This window comes from Haematobia irritans, chromosome 4, assembly GCF_050003625.1.
Source record: "Haematobia irritans isolate KBUSLIRL chromosome 4, ASM5000362v1, whole genome shotgun sequence".
Lineage (NCBI taxonomy): Eukaryota > Metazoa > Arthropoda > Insecta > Diptera > Muscidae > Haematobia > Haematobia irritans.
The window spans coordinates 202,215,930-202,241,249 of record NC_134400.1 but is presented as its reverse complement, the minus strand read 5'-3'; the positions used below and the strand labels follow the sequence as shown (position 1 = coordinate 202,241,249).

Genomic DNA, 25,320 nt, shown 5'->3' with positions numbered 1-25,320 from the left:
AAAAAAGGAAAAATAAATAAAATCGTTTATAAAAAATGTGGTAAAATAAAAAAAATACTGATGAATAACGCCCTCGACTATTTGTCGTTGGTCGTTTCATATAAAAAAAAAAAAAATTAAATATGTTACCTATTTTTCTTCTACATTCGAAAAACAAGGTATGCGGTTACCATAGTTAAATCTAAATAAATATTATCTCATACTTACATTCATTACATTACAAGCTTCTTTCATGCAGGCAATATCCTCAACCATTCCAGCTTGTTCAATTTGTTTTGTTATGGTGTTCAAAAGTAGGACATATTTGGTTAATCTTTGCACAGGTTTTATGAGCAGATCACTTAGCTATTTTTTTTTTGAGGTATTGAATAATATTTGAATGAATAAGAAAATGGGAGAAATTGACGTTAATTTGCTAGACACTTATCACAAGAAGGGATATACTTACATCCAGGCGATGACCTAATTTCTGTCGCACTAAATCAAAATATTGAGCATGTTCTGTGACAATATGTTCCGATTTAGGTTTATTATTGCAATAGGTTATATACATTTGGAATTTATTCTCATAGCGTTTAATCATGGTACCCAATTCAGCAGGAGTTTTTTGGCTTTGTACCAAGGCCTTAAGAAAATAGCTAAATAATAGTAATAATAAATGGGAAGAAAAATGGAAAAATTTTAAGATTAATTTCAATTATCTGAACAAAATTTTACGAAAATTTTTCCAATTAAAGTCTTAATTGAGTTTAAAAACTATTCAATTAAAAATTTAATTGATTCAACAAATTTTTTAACTGAAACAAAAAACAATCACAAAAATTAATAGAGTCAATTTTTTAATTGATACTATTATTTCGGTGATAGAAAACATTTCAATTATAAAATTAATTGGATCAATTAATTTGGTGATTGAATCAGAATTTTTTTGTATGAGTAGAAAAGGGGAAATTAAAGCAGCGTTGTTTACAACGACTTAAAACATTCATCTCGCCAAAAAAATGGAATTAAATCGTACATATTTTTTACAATTTTCAACATCATCGATTAACTTAATTCAAGTTTTGGCGATGAAGCTCCTTCAAGGACCAGTGTTTATCGATGGTATCGAGGTCGTATTTCACTGTAAGACGAATTTCCTGAGAGTCGTCCAAAATCAGTTGTTGCGGATACCATTGATGCTATGCGCCAACTGATATTGCAAGATGGTGATGTGAGCTATCGTGAGATTAGACAACCTTAGGCTTAGTGGGACCAGTTGCATGGACTGTCACAAAAATTTGTTCGCGTTAGATCTCACACAATTTGTCAATCGCTCGATTTGGTCAAAAGAAATGCTCCAAAAATATTATCTCGGTGCTTCGAACGTCTATGACATTGTGATAGGTTATGAGTCATGGATTTACGAGTCTGAGCCATGGTTGCCAAAGTTAGTAGGTTTCTACCAAAAATGGTAGATTTTTTACTGTTTGGTAGATTGGTAGAGTTCTTGATGTTTTGGTAGATTTTGCAAATTATTCCTCTTCTACTAACAGATACTTCACAAATTTTCTATAGAACTAAAATTTTGACAAATTTTTCTATAGACATAAAATTTTGACAATTTTTTTCTATAGAAATAAAATTTTGACATATTTTTCAATAGAAATAAAATTTTAACAAAATTTTCTATAGAAATAAAATATTCATAGAAATAAATTTTTGACATTTTATAGACGTGTGTTTGTGGCCACTTTGGATCAAACCAGGTATGATGAGATATAATTATATATAATAATTATAACATTTTGACAACATTTTCTATAGAAAAAAATTTTTGGCAAAATTTTCTATAGACATAAAATTTTGAGAAATTTTTCTCTATAGCAATAAAATTTTGAGAAAATATTCCATTGAAATAAAATTTTGAGAAAATTTTCTATAGAAATAAAATTTTGACAAAATTTTCTATAGAAATAAAATTTTAACAACATTTTCCATAGAAATAAAATTTTGATAAAATTTTCTATAAATTTTCTATAGAAATAAAATTTTGAAGAAATTTTCTATAGAAATAAAATTTTGGCAAAATTTTCTATAGAAATAAAAAAAAATAGAAATAAAATTTTGACAAATTTTTCTATAGAAATAAAATTTTGACAAAATTTTCTAAAGAATAAAAATTTTGACAAAATTTTCCATGGAAATAAAATTTTAACAAAATTTTCTATAGAAATAAAATATTCATAGAAATAAAATTTTGACATTTTATAGACGTGTGTACGTGTGTTTGTGGCCACTTTGGATCAAACCAGGTATGGTGAGATATAATTATATATAAAAATTAAAACATTTTGACAAAATTTTCTATAGAAATAAAATTTTGGCAAAATTTTCTATAGACATAAAGTTTTGAGAAATTTTTATAAATAGCAATAAAATTTTGAGAAAATTTTCTATAGAAATAAAATTTTGACAAAATTTTCTATAGAAATACAATTTTAACAACATTTTCTATAGAAATAAAATTTTGACAAAATTTTCTATAGAAATAAAATTTTGATAAAATTTTCTATGGAAATAAAATTTTGACACAATTTTCTGTAGAAATAAAATTTTGAAGAAATTTTCTATAGAAATAAAATTTTTCTATAGAAATAAAATTTTAACAACATTTTCTATAGAAATAAAATTTTGACAAAATTTTCTATAGAAATATAATTTTGGCAAAATTTTCTATAGAAATAAAATTTTGACAAAATTTTCTATAGAAATAAAATTTTGACAAAATTTTCTATAGAAATAAAATTTTGACAAAATTTTCTATTGAAATAAAATTTTGACAACATTTTCTATAGAAATAAAATTTTGTAAAATAAGAGTTTTTGATTTCTCCAAATCTTGGTAGATTATTTTAGGCTCGAGTGGCAACCGTGGTCTGAGCCCAGAAATGGAAAAAAAAATTGAGAAAATTTTCTATAGAAATAAAATTTTGACAAAATTTTTGTATAGAAATAAAATTTTTAGAAAATTTTTTATAAAAAAAATTGACAACATTTTTTAAGAAATAAAATTTTGCAAAAATAAGATTTTTTGTTCGGTAGTTTTGTGGTAAAATTTTCTCCAAATTTTGGCTCGAGTGGCAACCGTGGCCTGAGGCCGAAAGTAAATATCAGTCGACTGTATGGGTAATTCAAGATGAGCCAAATCGAACAAAAGTTGATAGCGCTCGTAGCACTTCCAAGGAAATGATCGTCTGGTTTTTTACGGAATAACTGAAGATGTTGGAATCGTACCACTAGAAAAACACAGGACAAATTATTCTTAGAGGTACGAATTCAACCTTCAAAGACGGACCACTCTTCACCACGACAATGTAGGCTTACACTCATCTGGTCAAACTAACTGCATTTGTGAGCACAAAAAACATTGATTTGATGGGTCATGCGTCGAATAGCCTTCAATTGGCACAGAATGACTTGCAAAAATGTTGAATGCCGCACCCTTAGTCGATTTAGCGTTGTTTGTTCGTCTGTCCCGGGACACATTTTTTAACAAAGGTCACAAAATTTGCATGGTCGAAAAATCTATGTTTTGTAATCTCCCAATTCTTTTAAATTTTTGATGGTTTTAAAAAATCGACTATACCACCATTAATGTGGCCCAAAATCTATGTTTTATTTCGATTATGTCCAGACTAATAGATTTTTTATGAAACAAAAACGAAGCTAAAGAACTTTTAAAGCCATAAAAATTAATTAAAAGATAGAAAAGTAAAAAAAAAATATTTATCCAAAAAGTCGCTTTCGGCAATAGTTTATTTTTCAATAATGGCAAGAGGCGAAGACAAAATTCGAAGTTTTTTTAAACTTCAAAATTTAAATGTCGGAAAGCCCTTCCCATTTTATTCTCGAGTTCTGTAAAATAGGTCTTCATGAACTGTTAAACAGCTATATTTACTTACTCTCGATGCCATTCATAGATGGCTTCAATATTGGCAAATACAATTTGTCCTTTGGGTCCTCTCAAGTCGTTAGGCAAAGGTATTTCACTATTAACACTCCGTAATTCCATTATATACCTATACAAAGATAAATGAAACAAATTAATCAGCATGAAGATTATTTTAAAAATTTGTACATAGTATTTTGTTTTTTTGGAGTTTAGAAATAGGGTCTCTTGAGACCCCTTATCCCTCTGTTTCCTTTTAGGTTTTTTTATTTGCTTTATTTACTTACCCATTAACAATATCACCCAAATCCTTAATATACATTTCTTCCGTCGACAAAAGTTCGGCTAGAGCAGGAAACCTGTGCTTTTGTATAGACGAATCATGATCATTTGCCTCGGCCGCATGCTGTTGTGTTGTGTTATGTGTCTATGATTGAGTGGAGGGGGGGACGGTTTTTGCTTAAGTTTATATAAAATTCAAAATGATATTTTAAAAATTATAATTTACTTCATCATTATTGTCGCTTGATGATGTTGGTGCTGCTGTATTGGTGTTATTGTCACAGCTCGGATAGATCGTATCGATGGTTTCCGATCCCATAGCAATACCCGTACAATCATTGTTACTACTATTATTGGCTGTAGCGCCACCGCTACGATTACTACTGCATTCACTGAGAATTTTTGATTTTTCTTCATGTCTTTCCTAAAATAATTGAAGAAATGATTGGAAATTAATAAACAAAACAAAAATGATAATAATAATAATACAATAAAAGGGAAGGGGGTACATTAATACTTACTGTCTTTTCTTTTACAATTTGTTCAATCTCCGATAGTCCATCCATTTTGCCTGAACTGGCCTGCAAAAGAAAATAAAAAAGAGAAAATATGAATTAAATTAATCAAAATAAAGGTAACAACATATTCTAATTTATATAATTTTTCATATGGAATTTTAAGTAGGCCATTTCCCATCATCATCATTTTTATACCCTCCACCATAGGATGGGGGGTATATTAACTTTGTCATTCCGTTTGTAACACATCGAAATATTGCTCTAAGACCCCATAAAGTATATATATTCTGGGTCGGTTGAAATTTGGTCTCTAACAACCATGCAAAAATTGGTCCATATCGGTTCATAATTATATATAGCCCCCATATAAACCGATCCCCAGATTTGACCTCCTGAGCCTCTTAGAGGAGCAAAATTCATCCGATCCGGTTGAAATTTGGTACGTGATGTTAGTATTTGGTCTCTAACAACCATGCAAAAATTGGTTCATATCGGTCCATAATTATAAAGGGTGATTTGTTAAGAGCTTGATAACTTTAAAAAAAAAAAAAAATGCATAAAATTTGCAAAATCTCATCGGTTCTTTATTTGAAACGTTAGATTGGTCCATGACATTTACTTTTTGAAGATAATTTCATTTAAATGTTGACCGCGGCTGCGTCTTAGGTGGTCCATTCGGAAAGTCCAATTTTGGGCAACTTTTTCGAGCATTTCGGCCGGAATAGCCCGAATTTCTTCGGAAATGTTGTCTTCCAAAGCTGGAATAGTTGCTGGCTTATTTCTGTAGACTTTAGACTTGACGTAGCCCCACAAAAAATAGTCTAAAGGCGTCAAATCGCATGATCTTGGTGGCCAACTTACCGGTCCATTTCTTGAGATGAATTGTTCTCCGAAGTTTTCCCTCAAAATGGCCATAGAATCGCGAGCTGTGTGGCATGTAGCGCCATCTTGTTGAAACCACATGTCAACCAAGTTCAGTTCTTCCATTTTTGGCAACAAAAAGTTTGTTAGCATCGAACGATAGCGATCGCCATTCACCGTAACGTTGCATCTTTGAAAAAATACGGTCCAATGATTCCACCAGCGTACAAACCACACCAAACAGTGCATTTTTCGGGATGCATGGGCAGTTCTTGAACGGCTTCTGGTTGCTCTTCACTCCAAATGCGGCAATTTTGCTTATTTACGTAGCCATTCAACCAGAAATGAGCCTCATCGCTGAACAAAATTTGTCGATAAAAAAGCGGATTTTCTGCCAACTTTTCTAGGGCCCATTCACTGAAAATTCGACGTTGTGGCAGATCGTTCGGCTATTCATGATGAAATGTCAAAGCATACTGAGCATCTTTCTCTTTGACACCATGTCTGAAATCCCACGTGATCTGTCAAATACTAATGCATGAAAATCCTAACCTCAAAAGAATCACCCTTTATATAGCTCCCATATAAACCGACCCCCAGATTTGAACTCCGGAGCTCTTTGGAGGAGCAAAATTCATCCGATCCGGTTGAAATTTGGTACATGGTGCTGGTATATGGTCTCTAACAACCATGCAAAAATTGGTCCATATCGGTCCATAATTATATATAGCCCCCATATAAACCGATCCCCAGATTTGACCTCCTGAGCCTCTTAGAGGAGCAAAATTCATCCGATCCGGTTGAAATTTGGTACGTGATGGTAGTATTTGGTCTCTAACAACCATGCAAAAATTGGTTCATATCGGTCCATAATTATATATAGCTCCCATATAAACCGATCCCCAGATTTGAACTCCGGAGCTCTTTGGAGGAGCAAAATTCATCCGATCCGGTTGAAATTTGGTACATGGTGCTGGTATTTGGTCTCTAACAACCATGCAAAAATTGGTCCATATCGGTCCATAATTATATATAGCCCCCATATAAACCGATCCCCAGATTTGACCTCCTGAGCCTCTTAGAGGAGCAAAATTCATCCGATCCGGTTGAAATTTGGTACGTGATGTTAGTATTTGGTCTCTAACAACCATGCAAAAATTGGTTCATATCGGTCCATAATTATATATAGCTCCCATATAAACCGATCCCCAGATTTGAACTCCGGAGCTCTTTGGAGGAGCAAAATTCATCCGATCCGGTTGAAATTTGGTACATGGTGCTGGTATATGGTCTCTAACAACCAGGCAGGAATTGGTCCATATCGGTCCATAATTATATGTAGCCCCCATATAAACCGATCCCCAGATTTGAACTCCGGAGCTCTTGGAGGAGCAAAATTCATCCGATCCGGTTGAAATGTGGTACATGGTGTTAGTAAATGTTAGAGACAACCATGCAAAAATTGGTCCATATATATTTAAACCGATCCCCATATTTGACATCCGAAGCCCTTGGAGGAGTAAAATTCATCCGATCCGATTGAAATTTGGTACGTGGTGAAATATGCCAAAATTGGTCCATATCGGTCTATAGTTATATATAGCCGTTCCCCAAAATAATCTACCAAAATTTTATTTCTATAGAAAATTTTCTCAAAATTTTATTACTACAGAAAATTTTCTCAAATTTTTATTTCTGTAAAAAATTTTGTCATAATTGTATTTCCATAGAAAATTTTGTCAAAATTTTATTTCTATAGAAAATTTTGTCAAAATTTTATTTCTATAGAAAATTTTGTCAAAATTTTATTTCTATAGAAAATTTTGTCAAATTTGTATTTCTATGGAAAGTTTTGTCAAAATTCTATTTCTATAGAAAATTTTGTTAAAATTTTATTTCTATAGAAAATGTTGTCAACATTTGATTACTATAGAAAATTGTGTCAAAATTTTATTTCTAGAGAAAATTTTGTCAAACTGAACTACCCAGCAAAAAAATTTGGAAGTTCTTCCAAAGGCACAACTTTAAAAGCACTTCCAGAAGATGTTCTCCCAATGATGTTCTTTATTTTAACTACACAGGAAGTTCTTTTCATTCACTTTTTTATAACATACTTTTTTTCATATTTTTAATGGGTAATTTTAACTTTTTTGTTTCAATTTGGTTAAAAACAGTTTAAGAATTCATAAAATGGTACAAATTATTAAAATTTTGTCGAAACAATGCTAAATCCAATCTGAAAAAATTGTGCATTTTTGAAAATATTTGAGGTCAAACGTCAGACAAGCGTTAGAATCCATTAAAAATTATAAAAAATTATAAAAATTATTTATATGACAAAATATCACAGAATTTTTTAATTTACATCCAAAACATTGAATTCGGATCACACCTAAAGAAGTGATGCAAATTCAGTGCACCGGCTGTTGAAATGGAGGACTTCCGTCCTATGACAAGTCCATGTTAAATTCATCGCTTCTGAGTCAATTTTGCACCACTTCCGGATCCAAAAAGAAAATTTTCAGTACTTTTTTGGCGACGCTTTTTTTTGCTGGGTATATACGTATTTAATCGGCTTTTTTTTTGTTTGTTTAATATACTCGTATATCCCGTCTTAAGATACCTTGCCATCGGCAAGTGTTATCGCAACCCCAGTAATTTGATTGTGGGTGACAGTCTTTAGTACAAGTTTCTATGCAATCCATGGTGGAGGCTACATAAGTTTCGGCATGGCCGAACTTACGGCCGTATATAACCAGCAAAAAAATTTGGAAGTTCTTCCAAAGTACAATTTTAAAAGCTCTTCCAGAAGATGCACTCCCAATGATGTTCTTTATTTTAGCTACCCAGGAAGTTCTTTTAATTCAATATTTTATAACTTGGTTTTTTCATACTTTTAATGGGTGATTTAACTTTTTTTGTTTCAAATAGGTTAAAAACTGAGTAAGAATTCATAAAATGGTACAAATCATTTAAATTTTGTCGAAAAAAATGCTAAATCCAATCTGAAAAAATTGTGAATTTTTGAAAATATTTGAGGACAAACGTTTCCGACAAGCGTTAGAATCCATTAAAAATTATAAAAACTTATAAAAATTATTTTATATCACAGAATTGTTTAATTTACATCCAAAACATTGAATTCGGATCACACCTAAAGAAGTGATGCAAATTCAGCGCAACGGCTGTTGAAATGGAGAACTTCCGTCCTATGACAAGCCCATGTTAAATTCATCGCTTCTGCGTCAATTTTACACAACTTCCGGATCCAAAAAGAACATTTTCATTACTTTTTTGGCGACGCTTTTTTTGCTGGGTACTTGTTATACCCTAAACCACATTGTGGTCAGGGTATAATAAGTTTGATCTGCCAAAAAATGTGCCTACCAGAAATATTGATTTTAGAACCCATAAAATATATATTTTTTTAATTGAAATGTCTTCAATCACAATGAAAAAATTATTGATCCAATTAAAAAATTAATTGATACTATTAATTTTTGTGATTGATGTTTGTTTCAATTAGAAAATTTGTTAAATCAATTAAATTTTTTAATGAATATTTTTTAAAACTCAATTAAAATTTTAATTGGAAAAATTTTCGTGAAATTTTTTTTTCTATGTAGATAAGGAGAAGATGCAAAAGAAAAATGTCCAAAATTATAAGAAATTTTTCATTCTATTGGAGGGGGGCATATTTAACCGCGGATTAATTCTTTCGAGATTTGGAAAATATTTCACAACATTAGAAGAATTTTTATATTAAGTTTTGGAGGAGATGGAGGATTTTTTGAGGGTATTCATCATTTGATTCATAATTTTCGGGCACATTTTTAATAAGGCTGAAGATTCCGAAAAAGTAATTTTCTATTATATTGGGTGAATATTGCATTAGCAAACTTTTTTCTTTAATAATTTAGTTAATTTTTCACAAATTTTGAAGAATTTTCTATATTAGGTTTTTGGGGGGAATTTTAATTTTTTTCTTCATTCGTGGTATGTTATGTATTTTTATTAGCATTTATTTATTAATTTTTTACAAGATTTAGAGCCATAGCTTTTCAGTTTTTTTTTGCACAGATAAAGATGAAGATTTTGATGCGAAAGAAAAATGTCCTGTTTAATGAGTTTTTTTTTTTTTTATTATATTGGGATTTGTTTTCATAAATGATTTGGTTAAATTTTCTCTTTTTTCGATGCATTATTCATTCGAGCCTAACACCCTCATAGAGCCACACACAATTTTTTTCTGATTCAATTAATTGATCCAATTAATTTTTTAATGAAATGTCTTCAATCACAGAAATCAAACATTAATTGAAAGCCAATTAAAAAAATTATTGATCCAATTGAAAAATTAATTGATACTATTAATTTTTGTGATTGATTTTTGTTTCAATTAAACAATTTGTTGACTCAATTAAATTTTTAATTGAATATTTTATAAAAATCAATTAAGACTTTAATTGGAAAAATTTTCATGATTTTTTTTTCTGTGCAATTAAAGATTATTATTATTATTAATTTGAGTACGATCGTCATGATTTTTTTTACTTGAAAACTAGTTTTCTTGGAGATAATTTTTTTTTAACATTGACCATATAATATTTAGTAATAGCATAATTGAAAATTATGACAACAAAATATATTAAAATGTTAGTCATGTAAATAGGTCCTAATTTTTTATGATGATAAGCCTTTTTTAATGTGGTCACCATAACCATGTTTTTCTCTTCGTGTAATCACAAATTGTTTTAGTTTTATTTTTGTTATTAAATTTTTATACCCTCCACCATAGGATGGGGGTATATTAACTTTGTCATTCCGTTTGTAACACATCGAAATATTGCTCTAAGACCCCATAAAGTATATATATTCTGGGTCGTGGTGAAATTCTGAGTCGATCTAAGCATGTCCGTCCGTCCGTCCGTCTGTCCGTCTGTCCGTCTGTCCGTCTGTCCGTCTGTCCGGCTGTCCGTCCGTCTGTGGAAATCACGCTAACTTCCGAACGAAACTAGCTATCGACTTGAAACTTGGCACAAGTAGTTGTTATTGATGTAGGTCGGATGGTATTGAAAATGGGCCATATCGGCCCACGTTTACGTATAGCCCCCATATAAACCGATCCCCAAATTTGGCTTGCGGAGCCTTCCGGAGCAGCAAAATTCATCCGATCCGGTTGAAATTTGGTACGTGGTCTAAGTATACGGTCTCTAACAACCATGCAAAAATTGGTCCACATCGGTCCATAATTATATATAGCCCCCATATAAACCGATCCCCAGATTTGACCTCCGGAGCCTCTTGGAGGGGCAAAATTCATCCGATCCGGTTGAAATTTGGTACCTGATGTTAGTATACGGTCTCTAACAACCATGCAAAAATTGGTCCATATCGGTCCATAAATATATATAGCTCCCATATAAACCGATCCCCAGATTTGAACTCTGGAGCCTCTTGGATGAGCAAAATTCATCCGATCCTATTGAAATTTAGTACGTGGTGTTAGTATATGGTCTCTAACAACCATGCAAAAATTGGTCCATATCGGTCCATAATTATATATAGCTCCCATATAAACCGATCCCCAGATTTGACCTCCGGAGCCTCTTGGAGGGGCAAAATTCATCCGATCCGTTTGAAATTGGGTACCTGATGTTAGTATACGGTCTCTAACAAGCATGCAAAAATTGGTCCATATCGGTTCATAATTATATATAGCTCCCATATAAACCGATCCCCAGATTTGAACTCTGGAGCCTCTTGGATGAGCAAAATTCATCCGATCCTATTGAAATTTAGTACGTGGTGTTAGTATATGGTCTCTAACAACCATGCAAAAATTGGTCCATATCGGTCCATAATTATATATAGCTCCCATATAAACCGATCCCCAGATTTGACCTCCGGAGCCTCTTGGAGGGGCAAAATTCATCCGATCCGTTTGAAATTGGGTACCTGATGTTAGTATACGGTCTCTAACAAGTATGCAAAAATTGGTCCATATCGGTCCATAATTATATATAGCTCCCATATAAACCGATCCCCAGATTTGACCTCCGGAGCCTCTTGGAGGAGCAAAAGTCATCCGATGCGGTTGAAATTTGGTACATTTCGTTAGTATATGGCCTCTAACAGCCATGTAAAAATTGTCAAATTTTATTACTATAGAAAGTTTTGTCAAAATTTCATTTCTATAGAAAGTTTTGGAAAAAGTTTATTTCTATAGCAATGTTTGCCAACATTTTATTTCCATAGAAAATTTTGTCAAAATTTTATTTCTATAGAAAATTTTGTAAAAAATTTGCTTCTGTAGAAAATTTTGTCAACATTTTATTTCTATAGAACATTTTGTCAACATTTTATTTCTATAGAAAATTTTGTCAACATTTTATTTCTATAGAAAATTTTGTCAAAATTTTATTGCTATAGAAAATTTTGTCAACATTTTACTTCCATAGAAAATTTTGTCAACATTTTATTTCTATAGAAAATTTTGTCAAGTTTTTATTTCTATAGAAAATTTTGTCAAAATTTTATTTCTATAGAAAATTTTGTCAAACTGAATTATATAGGTATTTAATCGGCTTTTTTTTGTTTAATATATACCCCTTATGGACTAACTTACAATTTAGAAGACAGTGTTAAAAAGTTTTACGATACCTTGCCATCGGCAAGTGTTATCGCAACCCAAGTAATTCGATTGTGGATGACAGCCTTTAGTAGAAGTTCCTACGCAATCCATGGTGGAGGGTACATAAGATTCGGCCTGGCCGAACTTACGGCCGTATATACTTGTTTATTTCTATTTTTGTGGATTTTGAGATTTTTTTTTTTCATATTCATTAATTTACACCTTTGGTTCTTTTTATTTGATTTTTGATGCCTTGAATATTGTTTGGCTTTTTATAATTTTTGGTGCCTTGAAATTTGTGTTTTTTTTTCACTTTATTTTTTATTTTAATTCTCTTAGCTACTCAAGTTAATTTTATTCTTCAGATAAATGTACATACTAAAATATCTATGGCCACAATAGTTAAGGAGAAAAAGTGGATTTTATCACAACTAAAATTTTTTTAAATGATTTATTTTTCACAATAAACGTGACTTTGAATATGCAAACCCAGATTTATTACGTTTCACTTTAAATTCAAAATATGTGCCGCAATGCTTGGGCCTTATATGGATTTGTGATGGATGGATGGATAGTAAGTATCAAAACTCGATTGAAAATTAATTTCTAGGCATGCAAGCAACACGTACACACACACACACACTTGGGAAAAATTCACATATTTTAAAAATTCACTATTTGATTTTTTTTTGCAATGAATTCCGTGTCAATTGAAGTTACAACCTACCAGTAGAAAGGGAAATAAACAACTCATTTTGTTGTTATCTACAATTGTATGGTTGAGGGAGTTAACTTTTTTGTTTTGCAACCAAAAACGAAACTGACGAAATTTATTTGTTTTTTTTTTTTTTTTTTTTAAGATAAAAAGAACAAATAACAACAGCGTCACATTAAACTTTTCTTTATATTCCAAAATAAGAAATGGGTGAATTAGTTAGCATTTATTTAAAAAAAAACAACACCCAGCACACCACACGGTCGATCACTACCACATTTCATCGTAAGCAAATCAAACAATGGACTGACTGCAGAATGCGGCATGAGATGTTGATTTTAATATCAAGTTTATAATTTTGCAAAATGTAGTTTTTTTTTCACGTTGAATGGATGAATTTAGAATTTTTGCTTTTGTGAGTTTGGTATCTTCGTGCGTTCAGTCCGTTCCGGCTGGCCCACTCATCGCGAGGTACGTAGTATGTTTTCCTTGTATTTATTTGTTTATAGATAACGCTACAAAAGGTTGTTGAATTTCTTCTTTCTATTTTGTGTGTTTTTGTTTTTTTTTTGATTTTTTGAGAAACATTTATCCATATCGCATGGCTGTGAGAATGATTTATCTATTGTTTTATGCAGATAGTATATAACAAAAAAAAAAATCGGACATGTGATTGATTTTTTGATTGACGGGATCACCGCGGTAACTTAAACACTGCTCTGGAGAACTAGTGAAAGTTTATGGGAAATTTTCATGGTTTTCGAAAAATTTTAAATTCAAATTTAAGAAGAATTAAAAATTACTCCTCACCATTATTTTAATAGTTTTTATCTTTTCTTCATATTAGGATTTTTCTCTTTTTTTTTTAGGTATTTTTCCTAGATATGGATGAAGATTCCGATGCAAAAGAAAAATATACTGTTTTATGTGGACATATCCACTATATTTAATGGCTGATTTTTCATAAATGATTTGTGGAATTTTTCAAAATTTGTGTATAATTTTCCATAGTTTTTTTTTTGGGAGGGAAATTTTCATCTTTTTGGGGTAGTCTTGTTTTGGGCATTTTCTATAAATACACGGACAAAAAAGACTGTCTTTCATATGTTTGGATGTAAAAATTATATGTTTGAAACTCAAATTTTTTAACACAATATTTGTTTGGGACATATATGTTAATATGTTAGAACATATTATGTTTGGGACATAACATTTTTGTAAATATAATATGCTTGGATGCAAACATATATTCATAAGCGTAGGAAGGTCTCTGGGGAGGGGGCTTAGACCCCCCAGAAAAAGTTTAGCCCCCTCCAGAATTTGAAAACCTATTTACGATTTTACATTTTTATAAAAATTAAACAAGTATATACACTCAAAAAAAAAGTGAACTCACTACATCACTAAAGCCAATTTAACTATATTTTAGTTCATGAACTTATTATATTTGGCGAAAGTTTCATTTACTCTAATAATTTTTTGCGTACGTTAGTTAAATGAACTAAAAAACGGGAAAAAATTATACACAAGTTAAGGATGGAGATTTACTAAATTCGTATTTGTCATAAAATAGTTCATTATTTCTTCAAATTTGTAAATTTTACTACAAAAGTGTCCATTATGAACTTCGTATGTCACTAAAGACATTCTTGCAATTTTGAACTCAAACTACAAAATTTTCTTTAAAAAGTGAAAAAAATTATTTATGTCTAATAAATTTTCTTGAATTTGTCGACAAATATTTACTTATTTTTGTGATATCGGCGCGATGCCAGCGCTTGTAATACTGTTTAGTTAAAAACTTCTAAAAATATTCACAATTTTCTAAAATTAATCAATAGTTTTCTTCCTGGTGGGTTCACTGTTTTTTCAGTGTACAACCGCACAAAGTTCCGCTAAAGACTTTCATGCACAATCGAATTACTTGGGTTGTGGTAGCAGTTGCCGATGGCAATGTTTGAAGTTTGATATTTATGAAATAGAGCTGTGATTGAACTTATGGTTTAGTTGAATAACTAACAGCCTGTTTCTGTATGTCGAACGAGTTCAATCGATCGACTGAAATGCATAGAAACAGCTGTTTTTTTGTTATAAATTCAGCTGTTTGTTTCCATTTTAGTCGATCGACAGAGCTCATTCGACATACAGAAACAGGCTGTAAAGCTCCTTTATTATATTGTTTAGACTGGTTTAGTCATCTTAATTAAAAAATAGTAAGGTATTAAAACTATTCTTTCATAAATTAATATCTTAATAATGCTGCAAAAAAGCGTCGCCAAAAAAGAAGTGAAAATGTTCTTTTTGCGTCCGGAAGTGGTGCAAAATTGGCGGAGAAGCGATGAATGTAATAGGAACTCGTCATAGAACGAATGTCCACCGTTTCAACAGCCTCTGTAATAAATTTGCATCACTTCTTACGGTGTGATCCCAATTCAGAGTTTTGAATGTGAATTAAAAAATTGTGTGATATTTTCTCAAATAAATAATTTTTATTTATTCGTTTTTTATTTGATTTTTGGTCGACCTTTTGTTAGAATTATATAAATATTTATAAAGACCTCGAGCTTCAAGAAACAATAATTTATAATAATTTTTATATTTGTTTATGATTTTTAATGCATTCTAACGCTTGTTTGAATATTTTCAAAAATTATCGATTTTTCTATAATGGATTTAGCATTTTTGTGGCAAAATTTGAATAATTTTTACGATTTAATTTATTCTTACTCTTTTTTTAAACTATTTGAAAAAAGAAAACAAAAATTACGCATTAAAATATGAAAAAAACTGAAGTAAAAAACTTCCTGTGTAGTTAATATAATTAACTTCTTTGTGAGGACATTTTTGGAAGTGCTTTTAAAGTTGTGCCTTTAAAACAAATCCCAATTTTTTTTTGCTGGGAAAAGTGTGGAACTACTTTTAGTTGCTTTATTATATATTATTTTGATGTCTATTTTTTTATTATTTTTTATGAAATAAAACAATAATTGAACCTATAAGCTCAGTCTATACATTTTTAGCTAGGGGGGCTATAGCCCCCCCTAGGAAAATTGTCTAGCTACGCTAATGCATGTATTAATTTAGAAATAGCCTATAAACAATATGTTCTATACAAATAAAATTTTTACAAAATTTTCTACACAAATAATATTTTGACAAAATTTTCTATACAAATAATATTTTGACAAAATTTTCTATACAAATAAAATTTTGACAAAATTTTCTATATAAATAAAATTTTGACAATATGTTCTATACAAATAAAATTTTGACAAAATTTTCTATACAAATAAAATTTTGACAAAATTTTCTACACAAATAAAATTTTGACAAAATTTTCTATACAAATAAAATTTTGACAAAATTTTCTATAGAAATAAAATTTTGACAAAATTATCTATATAAATAAAATTTTAACAAAATTTTCTATACAAATAAAATTTTGACAAAATTTTCTATAGAAATAAAATTTTGAAACATTTTCTATACAAATAAAATTTTGACAAAATTTTCAATTGAAATAAAATTTTGACAAAATTTTCTATAGAAATAAAATGTTGACAAAATTATCTATATAAATAAAATTTTAACAAAATTTTCTATACAAATAAAATTTTGACAAAATTTTCTATAGAAATAAAATTTTGAAACATTTTCTATACAAATAAAATTTTGACAAAATTTTGTATTGAAATAAAATTTTGACAAAATTTTCTATAGAAATAAAATTTGAGAAAATTTTCTATTGAAAAAAATTTTGAAAAGAAAATTCTATAGAAATAAATTATGAAAAAAAAAAATCTATTGAAATAAAATTTTGACAAAATTTTCTATACAAATAAAATTTTAACAAAATGTTCTATACAAATAAAATTTTAACAAAATGTTCTATACAAATAAAATTTTGACAAAATTTTCTATATAAATAAATTTTTGACAAAATGTTCTATACAAATAAAATTTTGACAAAATTTTCTATACAAATAAAATTTTGACAAAATTTTCTATACAAATAAAATTATGACAAAATTTTCTATACAAATAATATTATGACAAAATTTTCGATAGAAATAAAATTTTGAAAAAAAGGAAAAAATTCTATAGAAATAAAATTTTGACAAAACTATCAATAGAAATAAAATTTTGACAAAATTTTCTGTACAAATAAAATTTTGACAAAATGCTCTATACAAATAAAATTTTGACAAAATTTTCTAAACAAATAAAATTTTGACAAAATTTGCTATACAAATAAAATTATGACAAAATTTTCTATAGAAATAAAATTTTGAAAAAAAAAATTTCTATAGAAATAAAATTTTGACAACATTTTTTATAGAAATAAAATTTTGACAAAATTTTCTCTACAAATAAAATTATGACAAAATTTTCTATAGAAATAAAATTTTGACAAAATTTTCTATACAAATAATATTATGGCAAAATTTTCTATAGAAATAAAATTTCGAATAAAAAATTATAGAAACAAAATTTTGACAAAATTTTCTATAGAAATAAAATTTTGAAAAAAAATATTGTTGGTTTATTCTTCAATCACTATTGTTGTTTTTTATTTCAGATTAAAAAGAATGTTTGTCAAATTTATTTGGACAAAGCCCTATAGACTGCAAGATGGTTGGATGGACGCACGTTTCGGAATTGCCACATTCCTCATCAGCATCCTCTACTTGCAGCCAAAATATCAACCAATTATCAGAATAAATTCAGGCAGTTCACTAAACCCAAAGTGAACCACAGTTGAACCTTCCGAAAAGGGTTTACGATAGCCGGCTTATGTCGAAATAAATTCGTACAAACTTATCTCTTTTCCTTTGCCACTGTCAAATCAGCGATTTGAGTGCAGTTGGTGGCTGGTAAAATTGACAAAATTTCCTATAGAAATAAAATTTTGACAAAATTTTCAATAGAAATAAAATTTTGACAAAATTTTCTATAGAAATAAAGTTTTGACAAAATTTTCTATAGAAATAAAGTTTTGACAAAATTTCTATAAATTCAATCATTTTTTTTTTGACTAACTTAGTAGTCCGACTTTGATTAAAACAGTTAATAGTATAAATTAATTTTCAATTAAGTTTTTAATTGGAAATACTTTGGTGATATTTTTTTCTGTGCATCGAATACATCTTCCAGAGGACTCAAAAATGATGAGACACATCACTTTTTCCAATATTTTCCGTGGTGTTATAAAAAAAAATTACATATTTTTTGTTTTGGTTAGAAATGACTTTGAAAACATTAATAATCCTTCAAAATTGAAATTTTCTGTATTGTTATCATTTAATATATCACGTGTTTGCATAAGTGCCAAATGTCTACCCAATCTGATGGTCGTGATGATGAGTTCTAATTTTTTATAGTCAAAATTTGCCATTGATGGCGTTAAACGCTCGAAGAGGAGAGAGAGAGAGAGCAAGAGATAATGGAGGGGAGGTGATTTGATTTACGACGACTATGATGACAACGCATTGAAAATGTTTTCTATGAAACTAAAATATTTCTCTGGCTACTTATTTGAAAAATAAACAAGAATATTTAAATGGATGTCAACGCGCAACATTTGTATAGGCAGACACGTTGTGATGGCTAGAGCACCATTATAGTTTTTTTTTTTTTGCAACAAAGGCGGCTGGTGATGATGAATGAGCCAGATGCTGATGTAAATAAAACAAAAGTTTAACAATTTTTAGGAATTACTATTTACATTTTGACCATCTGGAATTTTGCCATTATCGTTATTACGATTGAAATTATATGGAAGAGATTTTTCTTCGGCGGAGCCCTAATGATGATAATCTTCCTCGTGTTGGTTTTGCAATGATTTTTGTTATTGTTGCAGACTATCTTGGGTGGTGGTATCATAGCATTTTACTCTAAGTGTTTGTGGTTTATTCCGATTTAAAATAACAACAATGCAAAAAAAAAAAAAAAATAAACAATAGAAAAACAGAATATATTTATGTACATATATATAAACATAAAGATACCTACACCCACATACACAGCTATGGACCAGAAGAATATTTTACAGAAGAGAACAATTAACAAATTTGCTTGTTTTTATTAGATTCACAGGGGGAAAATAGTGGATGTCTTTAAAAAAGGCCCTATACACTGATAAAAAGCATGTCCGGTTCCAATGATTTTGGTATTGATTCCGAGCCAAAGAAACGGAGAATTGAAGTAGGGATACTTTTAAGGCAGAATTGTCTTTTAAATTTAAGTCTTGCGTACTTGATTTTAGGCAGCAAATTTTAACTTACTCGTTTTTTCAGTTTTTTAGTTTACTCGTCTTTTCAGGTTTTTTCCTTCGTGTGCAATTAAAGTCCTTTAAAAACGTGTTAACGACAACTTGAATTTTGAAATTCTGACTCGACTTCAAGTAGAAATTATGCTATGTCTCAAGTAAAAATTGTCTTTAAAATAAAGTTTTTTTAAACGCTTTTTTATGGATGGATTTAGTGGATGTCTTTATAAAAGGCCCAATACACTGAAAAAAAAAGCATGCCCGGTTCCAATGATTTTGGTATTTATTCTGAGCCAAAGAAGCAGAGAATTGAAGTAAGGATACTTTTAAGGCAGAATTATCTTTTAAATTTAAGTCTTGCGTACTTGATTTTAGGCAGCAAATTTTAATTTACTCGTTTTTTCAGTTTTTTCCTTCGTGTGCAATTAAAGACCTTTAAAAACGTGTTAACGACAACTTAAATTTGGAAATTCTGACTCGACTTCAAGTAGAAATTATGCTATGTCTTAAGTAAAAATTGTCTTTAAAATAAAGTTTTGAAAAACGTCTCCTATTTTTAAACGCTTTTTTGCTTTGTTGTAAAGATGCAAAAAGACAACAAATTTAAAGACAATTTCTTTACTTTTGAAGATTTTTTTTTCACAATTATTAAAGACAAGTTGACCTTAGTCAAACAAAATTTTCTTTCAGTTTAAGATACCCATTTTTATTTTGAATCACTTAATTATAAGGAAACAAGTAAGCACCACTTTGTAGATCTAAATTTTCGATACGATATCACATCCGTCAAATGTGTTGGGGGCTATATATAAAGGTTTGTCCCAAATACATAAATTTAAATATCACTCGATCTGGACAGAATTTTACAGACTTCTACAAAATCTACACGCACAGAAAAACCATGTTTGGACATGGTTGCCGCATCCATTTAATGCTTATGTAGAGCATGTAATTGCCGCGAAAACCATGTATTTTGTCTTTGTTAAAATAGGTTTCGAGCGGAGAAAAATGTATGGTGGCAATAAGCATTTGAATGGTTCTCAAATACCGCAAACATGTTCTATCATTTAAATGATAGAATTTGAGACCATTAAATCATTCAATTTTTTTACTTTTTAACAGGGAAAAAGTATATAGGTTAACTATAGACATGTCTAGAACCATTACATGGCCATAAAGACCATTTACATTTTTTCGTGACCATTTAATTTTTTAAATTGTTTGCAGCGAAAAGAATTTTATAAAAACATTGAGCAGGTACACACGATTTTCATTTTGCGCGTCAGTCGTGTGTTGATTGTTTCTTGGAATGGACGGAGAATACGGATTTACTGTGTTTTGTGTTAATTTATTTATTCAGAAGTGGCACGTGGTTTTATGTGAACACAAAAAAGGGAAGTGTAATTGAAAAAAATGTACCTGTTTTTTTGTTCTGCATTTTGCTATATGGTATAATTTATTTTTATTTGCAGTTACATGATGTCTGCGTTTGTACATTTGATGAGCTCGATGTAAATATGGAATAATTACTTATTGTTGAAATTGAAATAAAATAGAGTGTGTAAAAATATATGATGTTTGCTTGAACGGCATTATAAATACAAATAAACAATGAATTAGTTTATAAATAAATAAAAACAAACAAATAAAATTAATTTTGTGTTTTCTTTTCTCAAGTGGCGTCCTTTTTTCGACGATGAAAAAAGTTTTTTCATAAAGATCAAAACATTTTAGGTTGTGACCATGTTCTATTAACTAGGAGAAAAACATTTTTAATGAATACCATAACATTTTAAATCGTGACCATTGCCTTTTCATTCAAACAAAATTCTTTTTATCAATACAATAACATTTTAGATGAGGACAATTACATTTTTCTTAGAACTATGTTCACTGAGCCAACATGGTTGCAGGTTAAAATGTTACATGGTCGCCGCAAAAATAGCTCCTATCATATTATTTTGCTCTTCGAATATGATTGTGACAATCATGTTTCTTCTCTGCGTGTATAGACTCAAAATTTAAGTCGGCTAATGCACTAGGGTGGAACACAATGTTAGTAAAAAAAAAATATGGGACACATTTAAATCTTAAGCAATTTTAAGGAAACTTCGCAAAAGTTTATTTATGTTTTATCGCTCGATATATAAGTATTAGAAGTTTAGGAAAATTAGAATCATTTTTACAACTTTTCGACTAAGCAGTGGCGATTTTACAAGGAAAATGTTGGTATTTTTACCATTTTTGTCGAAATCAGAAAAACATATGTATGGTAGCTATATCTAAATCTGAACCGATTTCAACCAAATTGGGCACGCATAGCTACAATGCTAATTCTACTCCCTGTGCAAAATTTCAACTAAATCGTAGTAAAAAATTGGCCTCTGTGGTCATATGAGTGTAAATCGGACGAAAGCTATATATGGGAGCTATATATAAATCTGAACCGAATTCAATCAAATTTGGCACGCATAGCTACAATGCTAAATCTAATCCCTGTGCAAAATTTCAACCAAATTGGGCCAAAACTCTGGCTATTAGAACCATATTAGTCCATATCGGGCGAAAGATATATATGGGAGCTATAACTAAATCTGAACCGATTTCAATCAAATTTTGCACACTTAACTGCACTACTAATTGTACTCCTAGTGCAAAATTTCAAACAAATTGGGCCAAAACTCTGGCTTCTAGGACCATATTAGTCCATATCGGGCGAAAGATATATATGGGAGCTATATCTAAATCTGAATCGATTTCAACCAAATTTTGCACGCATAGCTACAATGCTAAACCTACTTTCTGTGCAAAATTTCAACCAGATTGGGCCAAAACTCGGGCTTTTAGGACCATATTAGTCCATATCGGGCGAAAGATATATATGGGAGCTATATCTAAATCTGAACCGATTTCAATAAAATTAAGTACACTTGACTACACTACTAATTGTACTCCTAGTGCAAAATTTCAACCAAATTGGGCTAAAACTCTGGCTTCTGGAGCCATATAAGTCTATATCGGGCGAAAGATATATATGGGAGCTATATCTAAATCTGAACCGATTTCAATAAAATTAAGTACACTTGACTACACTACTAATTGTACTCCTAGTGCAAAATTTCAACCAAATTGGGCTAAAACTCTGGCTTCTGGAGCCATATAAGTCTATATCGGGCGAAAGATATATATGGGAGCTATATCTAAATCTGAACCGATTTCAATCAAATTTTGCACACTTGACTATACAACCAAGTGTTATGTTTGTGCAAAATTTCAAGCAAATCAGGGTAAAACTCTGGCTTCTGGGTCCATATAAGTGCATATCGGGCGAAAGATATATATAGGAGCTATATCTAAATCTGAACCGATTTCTTCCAAAATCAATAGGGTTCTATTTTGACCCAAAACGGGAACTTGTGCCGAATTTGAAGGCGATTGGACTTAAATTGCGACCTAGACTTTGATCACAAATATGTGTTCACAGACAGACGGACGGACGGACGGACAGGGTTATATCGACTCAGGGACCCATCCTGAGCATTATTGCCAAAGACACCATGTGTCTATCTCGTCTCCTTCTGGGTGTTACAAACATATGCACTAACTTATAATACCCGGTTCCACAGTGTGGCGCAGGGTATAAAAATATAGACTTTTCAAAAAGTCGAAAAATTCTTATTCACACGGTCGAAAAAGACTGTTTTTCATATGTTTGGGTGTAAAAATTATATGTTTGGAACTCAAATTTTTTTAACACAATATTTTTAAGTGCAAGCATATAATTTTCATAAACGAGTATAACATGTTTGGGGCATATATGTTAATATGTTAGAACATATTATGTTTGGGACCTAAAATGTTTGCTTGGTTGCAAACATATATTAATTTGGAAATAGCCTATAAACATATATGTGTTTAGAAACAGAGACCTGCAACTAAAAGAATGGAAGTAACCAATTGCTGCCTTAAAATACATATATACACAAGAAAATTTCATTAAAATGTTTTCTATCTGGAATTTTCTACATTTTAAGAAATTCATAAGGTCGAAGAAGACTTTTTTTTTTTGTTTTAATCTCCAAATGGTGGAAAAATCAAAAGGTTGAGACTTATCTAAATTTTGAAATCATCGAAAGGTGACTTATCAAATTTAAAAAAAAGGGAAAATCGAACTGTCAACTTTTCAAATGTTCAAAAGTTCGAAAGGTTCAAGAGATGACTTTTGAAAATTTTCAAAAAATCGAAGGGTCGAAACGTCGACATTGAAAATTCCAATAAAGAGAACTGATAAAAATGTGGCATTCTGAAACAAAGGTCTTCTCGGTATTTTGGTCCCCCAATAAAAACCTGTAAAATTTCATACTATCACTACTGGGTAGTCTCATAGTTTAAACATAAATGTATTTAAAAATGCTTCTTCTGTTTGTTTAGCATCAATTAAAAATATTCATTTTATCTCCTTCGTCACTAACTTTTCATTATAAAAACATTTCGTCTGCATCATGTTTTTAACCAACTTGGACACCACCTGAATATTTCCACATGTTGAACTTGAGTATCTCTTCGTTAAAAAAAAATCTAATGAATAATAACAAAATTATAAATCAACTAAATTCCAAAAACACCTGTCTTCTTTACATTTTGGATTGAATTTTAAATTTTTTCAAAATATCTTAAAAAAGGCCTCGATAAAAACCTCTACAAGTTCATACTACCACTACTGGGTAGTTTCATAGTTTAAACTTAAATCTATTTAAAAATGCTTCTTCTGATTGTTTAGCATCAATTAAAATTTTCATTTCCATTTTATCCCCTTCGTCACTATCCTTTCTATCACAAATACACTTCGTCCTCCGCTTGGTTTCGATCATATTTGGACACCTGACTAAATATTTCCATATGTAGAATTTAAATATCTCATCGGTCGAAAAAGATTTTGTAATGAACAATAACAGAATATGGAATTATACTACAAATAGAAATAATTATTACAAATACAAGGTTCATACAATTTTCTTTTTTGTTGTTTGTTTTAAAATTGTGGTTAATATACACCTTCTGTTTAGCTGGACAAGACATAAATTTATGTGGAGGGGAGGGAAGGCAAGGGAAGGCGAAGTTGATTCTACGAATACTGGAAAACAAAGAAATTTCTATAAAATTCTTCTTTAGAAATTCCATTCTAACAACAAACGTAGATTCAGGAAAACAAATTTTGTATGAGGAGTAATATTGACGTAAATGCTCTTAGAAAGGTGCTTTCTTTAGTGAAGAATTATGTTCGTGTATCCCCAATTATGCGCCCACAGTAATTAAGTAAACAATGGATTTTTTTTCTATCTTCCTCTTTTGATTTAAGCTAAAAGGGGATTTCCCTTTAAGACCGTGTGTATGTTATTATGAGGTTGAGTTTATTGCTAAACAAATTTGCCACACAAGTGAGGTCACACATGAAAGCAGAGAATTAATTTCACGTGTGCTCCAAAGGAAAAAGTACCATGGTTTATCAATTTCCTTATGACTAAGAAATAAAAATGGTTTAACTCAAGAAGTCATGTGGCCAGAGATGCCAACTCTCGCATGACCAAAAACACCAAAAATATGTACACGGACGAGAAATACTGTTTTTTTCATATGTTTCGTTTCAAAAATTATATGTTTCGAATAAAATTTTTTGACACATTATATTTAGGTGCAAACATATAATTTTCATAAACTAGTATAATATGTTTGTGACATATATTAATATGTTAGAACATCTATACATATATTTCTTTAGAATATATTTGTTTAGAAATGTCAGAAAGAGAGAGAGAGAGAATAATGACAAAGAAGGCGACGGAGATAGATCAGGGATGGAAAATGCAGTACTATAGTACTGTTTTCAATACTCTTTTTAACCCTGGTCAGTACCGCAGTATCCCGCGAATGATTTAGTACGTTAGGTTAAAGTGGCAGCCCGATTAAGATTCAGGCTCACTTTGACTATTCAGTCCATTGTGACAAGTTCATGCGGGAAGAAAATTTCGATTTTGTAAAAGCCATAGTCAAAAACACGATTTTATTGAACTTCAACAATGTTTTAGTCGCAAAACGCATTTGTTTCTATATT

At 30.2% G+C, this 25,320-nt stretch overlaps 1 protein-coding gene across 1 annotated transcript in view; it reads right to left on the bottom strand.

Moving 5' to 3' along the window:
* Positions 1-25,320, bottom strand: part of trio (trio Rho guanine nucleotide exchange factor) — a 217,648-nt gene that overhangs the window by 6,397 nt on the left and 185,931 nt on the right. The window contains exons 11-16 of the mRNA XM_075305861.1: positions 4,734-4,793; positions 4,439-4,636; positions 4,218-4,357; positions 3,944-4,060; positions 449-638; positions 208-345 (exon numbers count right to left, since the gene is read on the bottom strand). Of these exons, the coding sequence (XP_075161976.1) occupies positions 208-345; positions 449-638; positions 3,944-4,060; positions 4,218-4,357; positions 4,439-4,636; positions 4,734-4,793 (843 nt within the window). The remainder of the gene's footprint in view (positions 1-207; positions 346-448; positions 639-3,943; positions 4,061-4,217; positions 4,358-4,438; positions 4,637-4,733; positions 4,794-25,320) is intronic.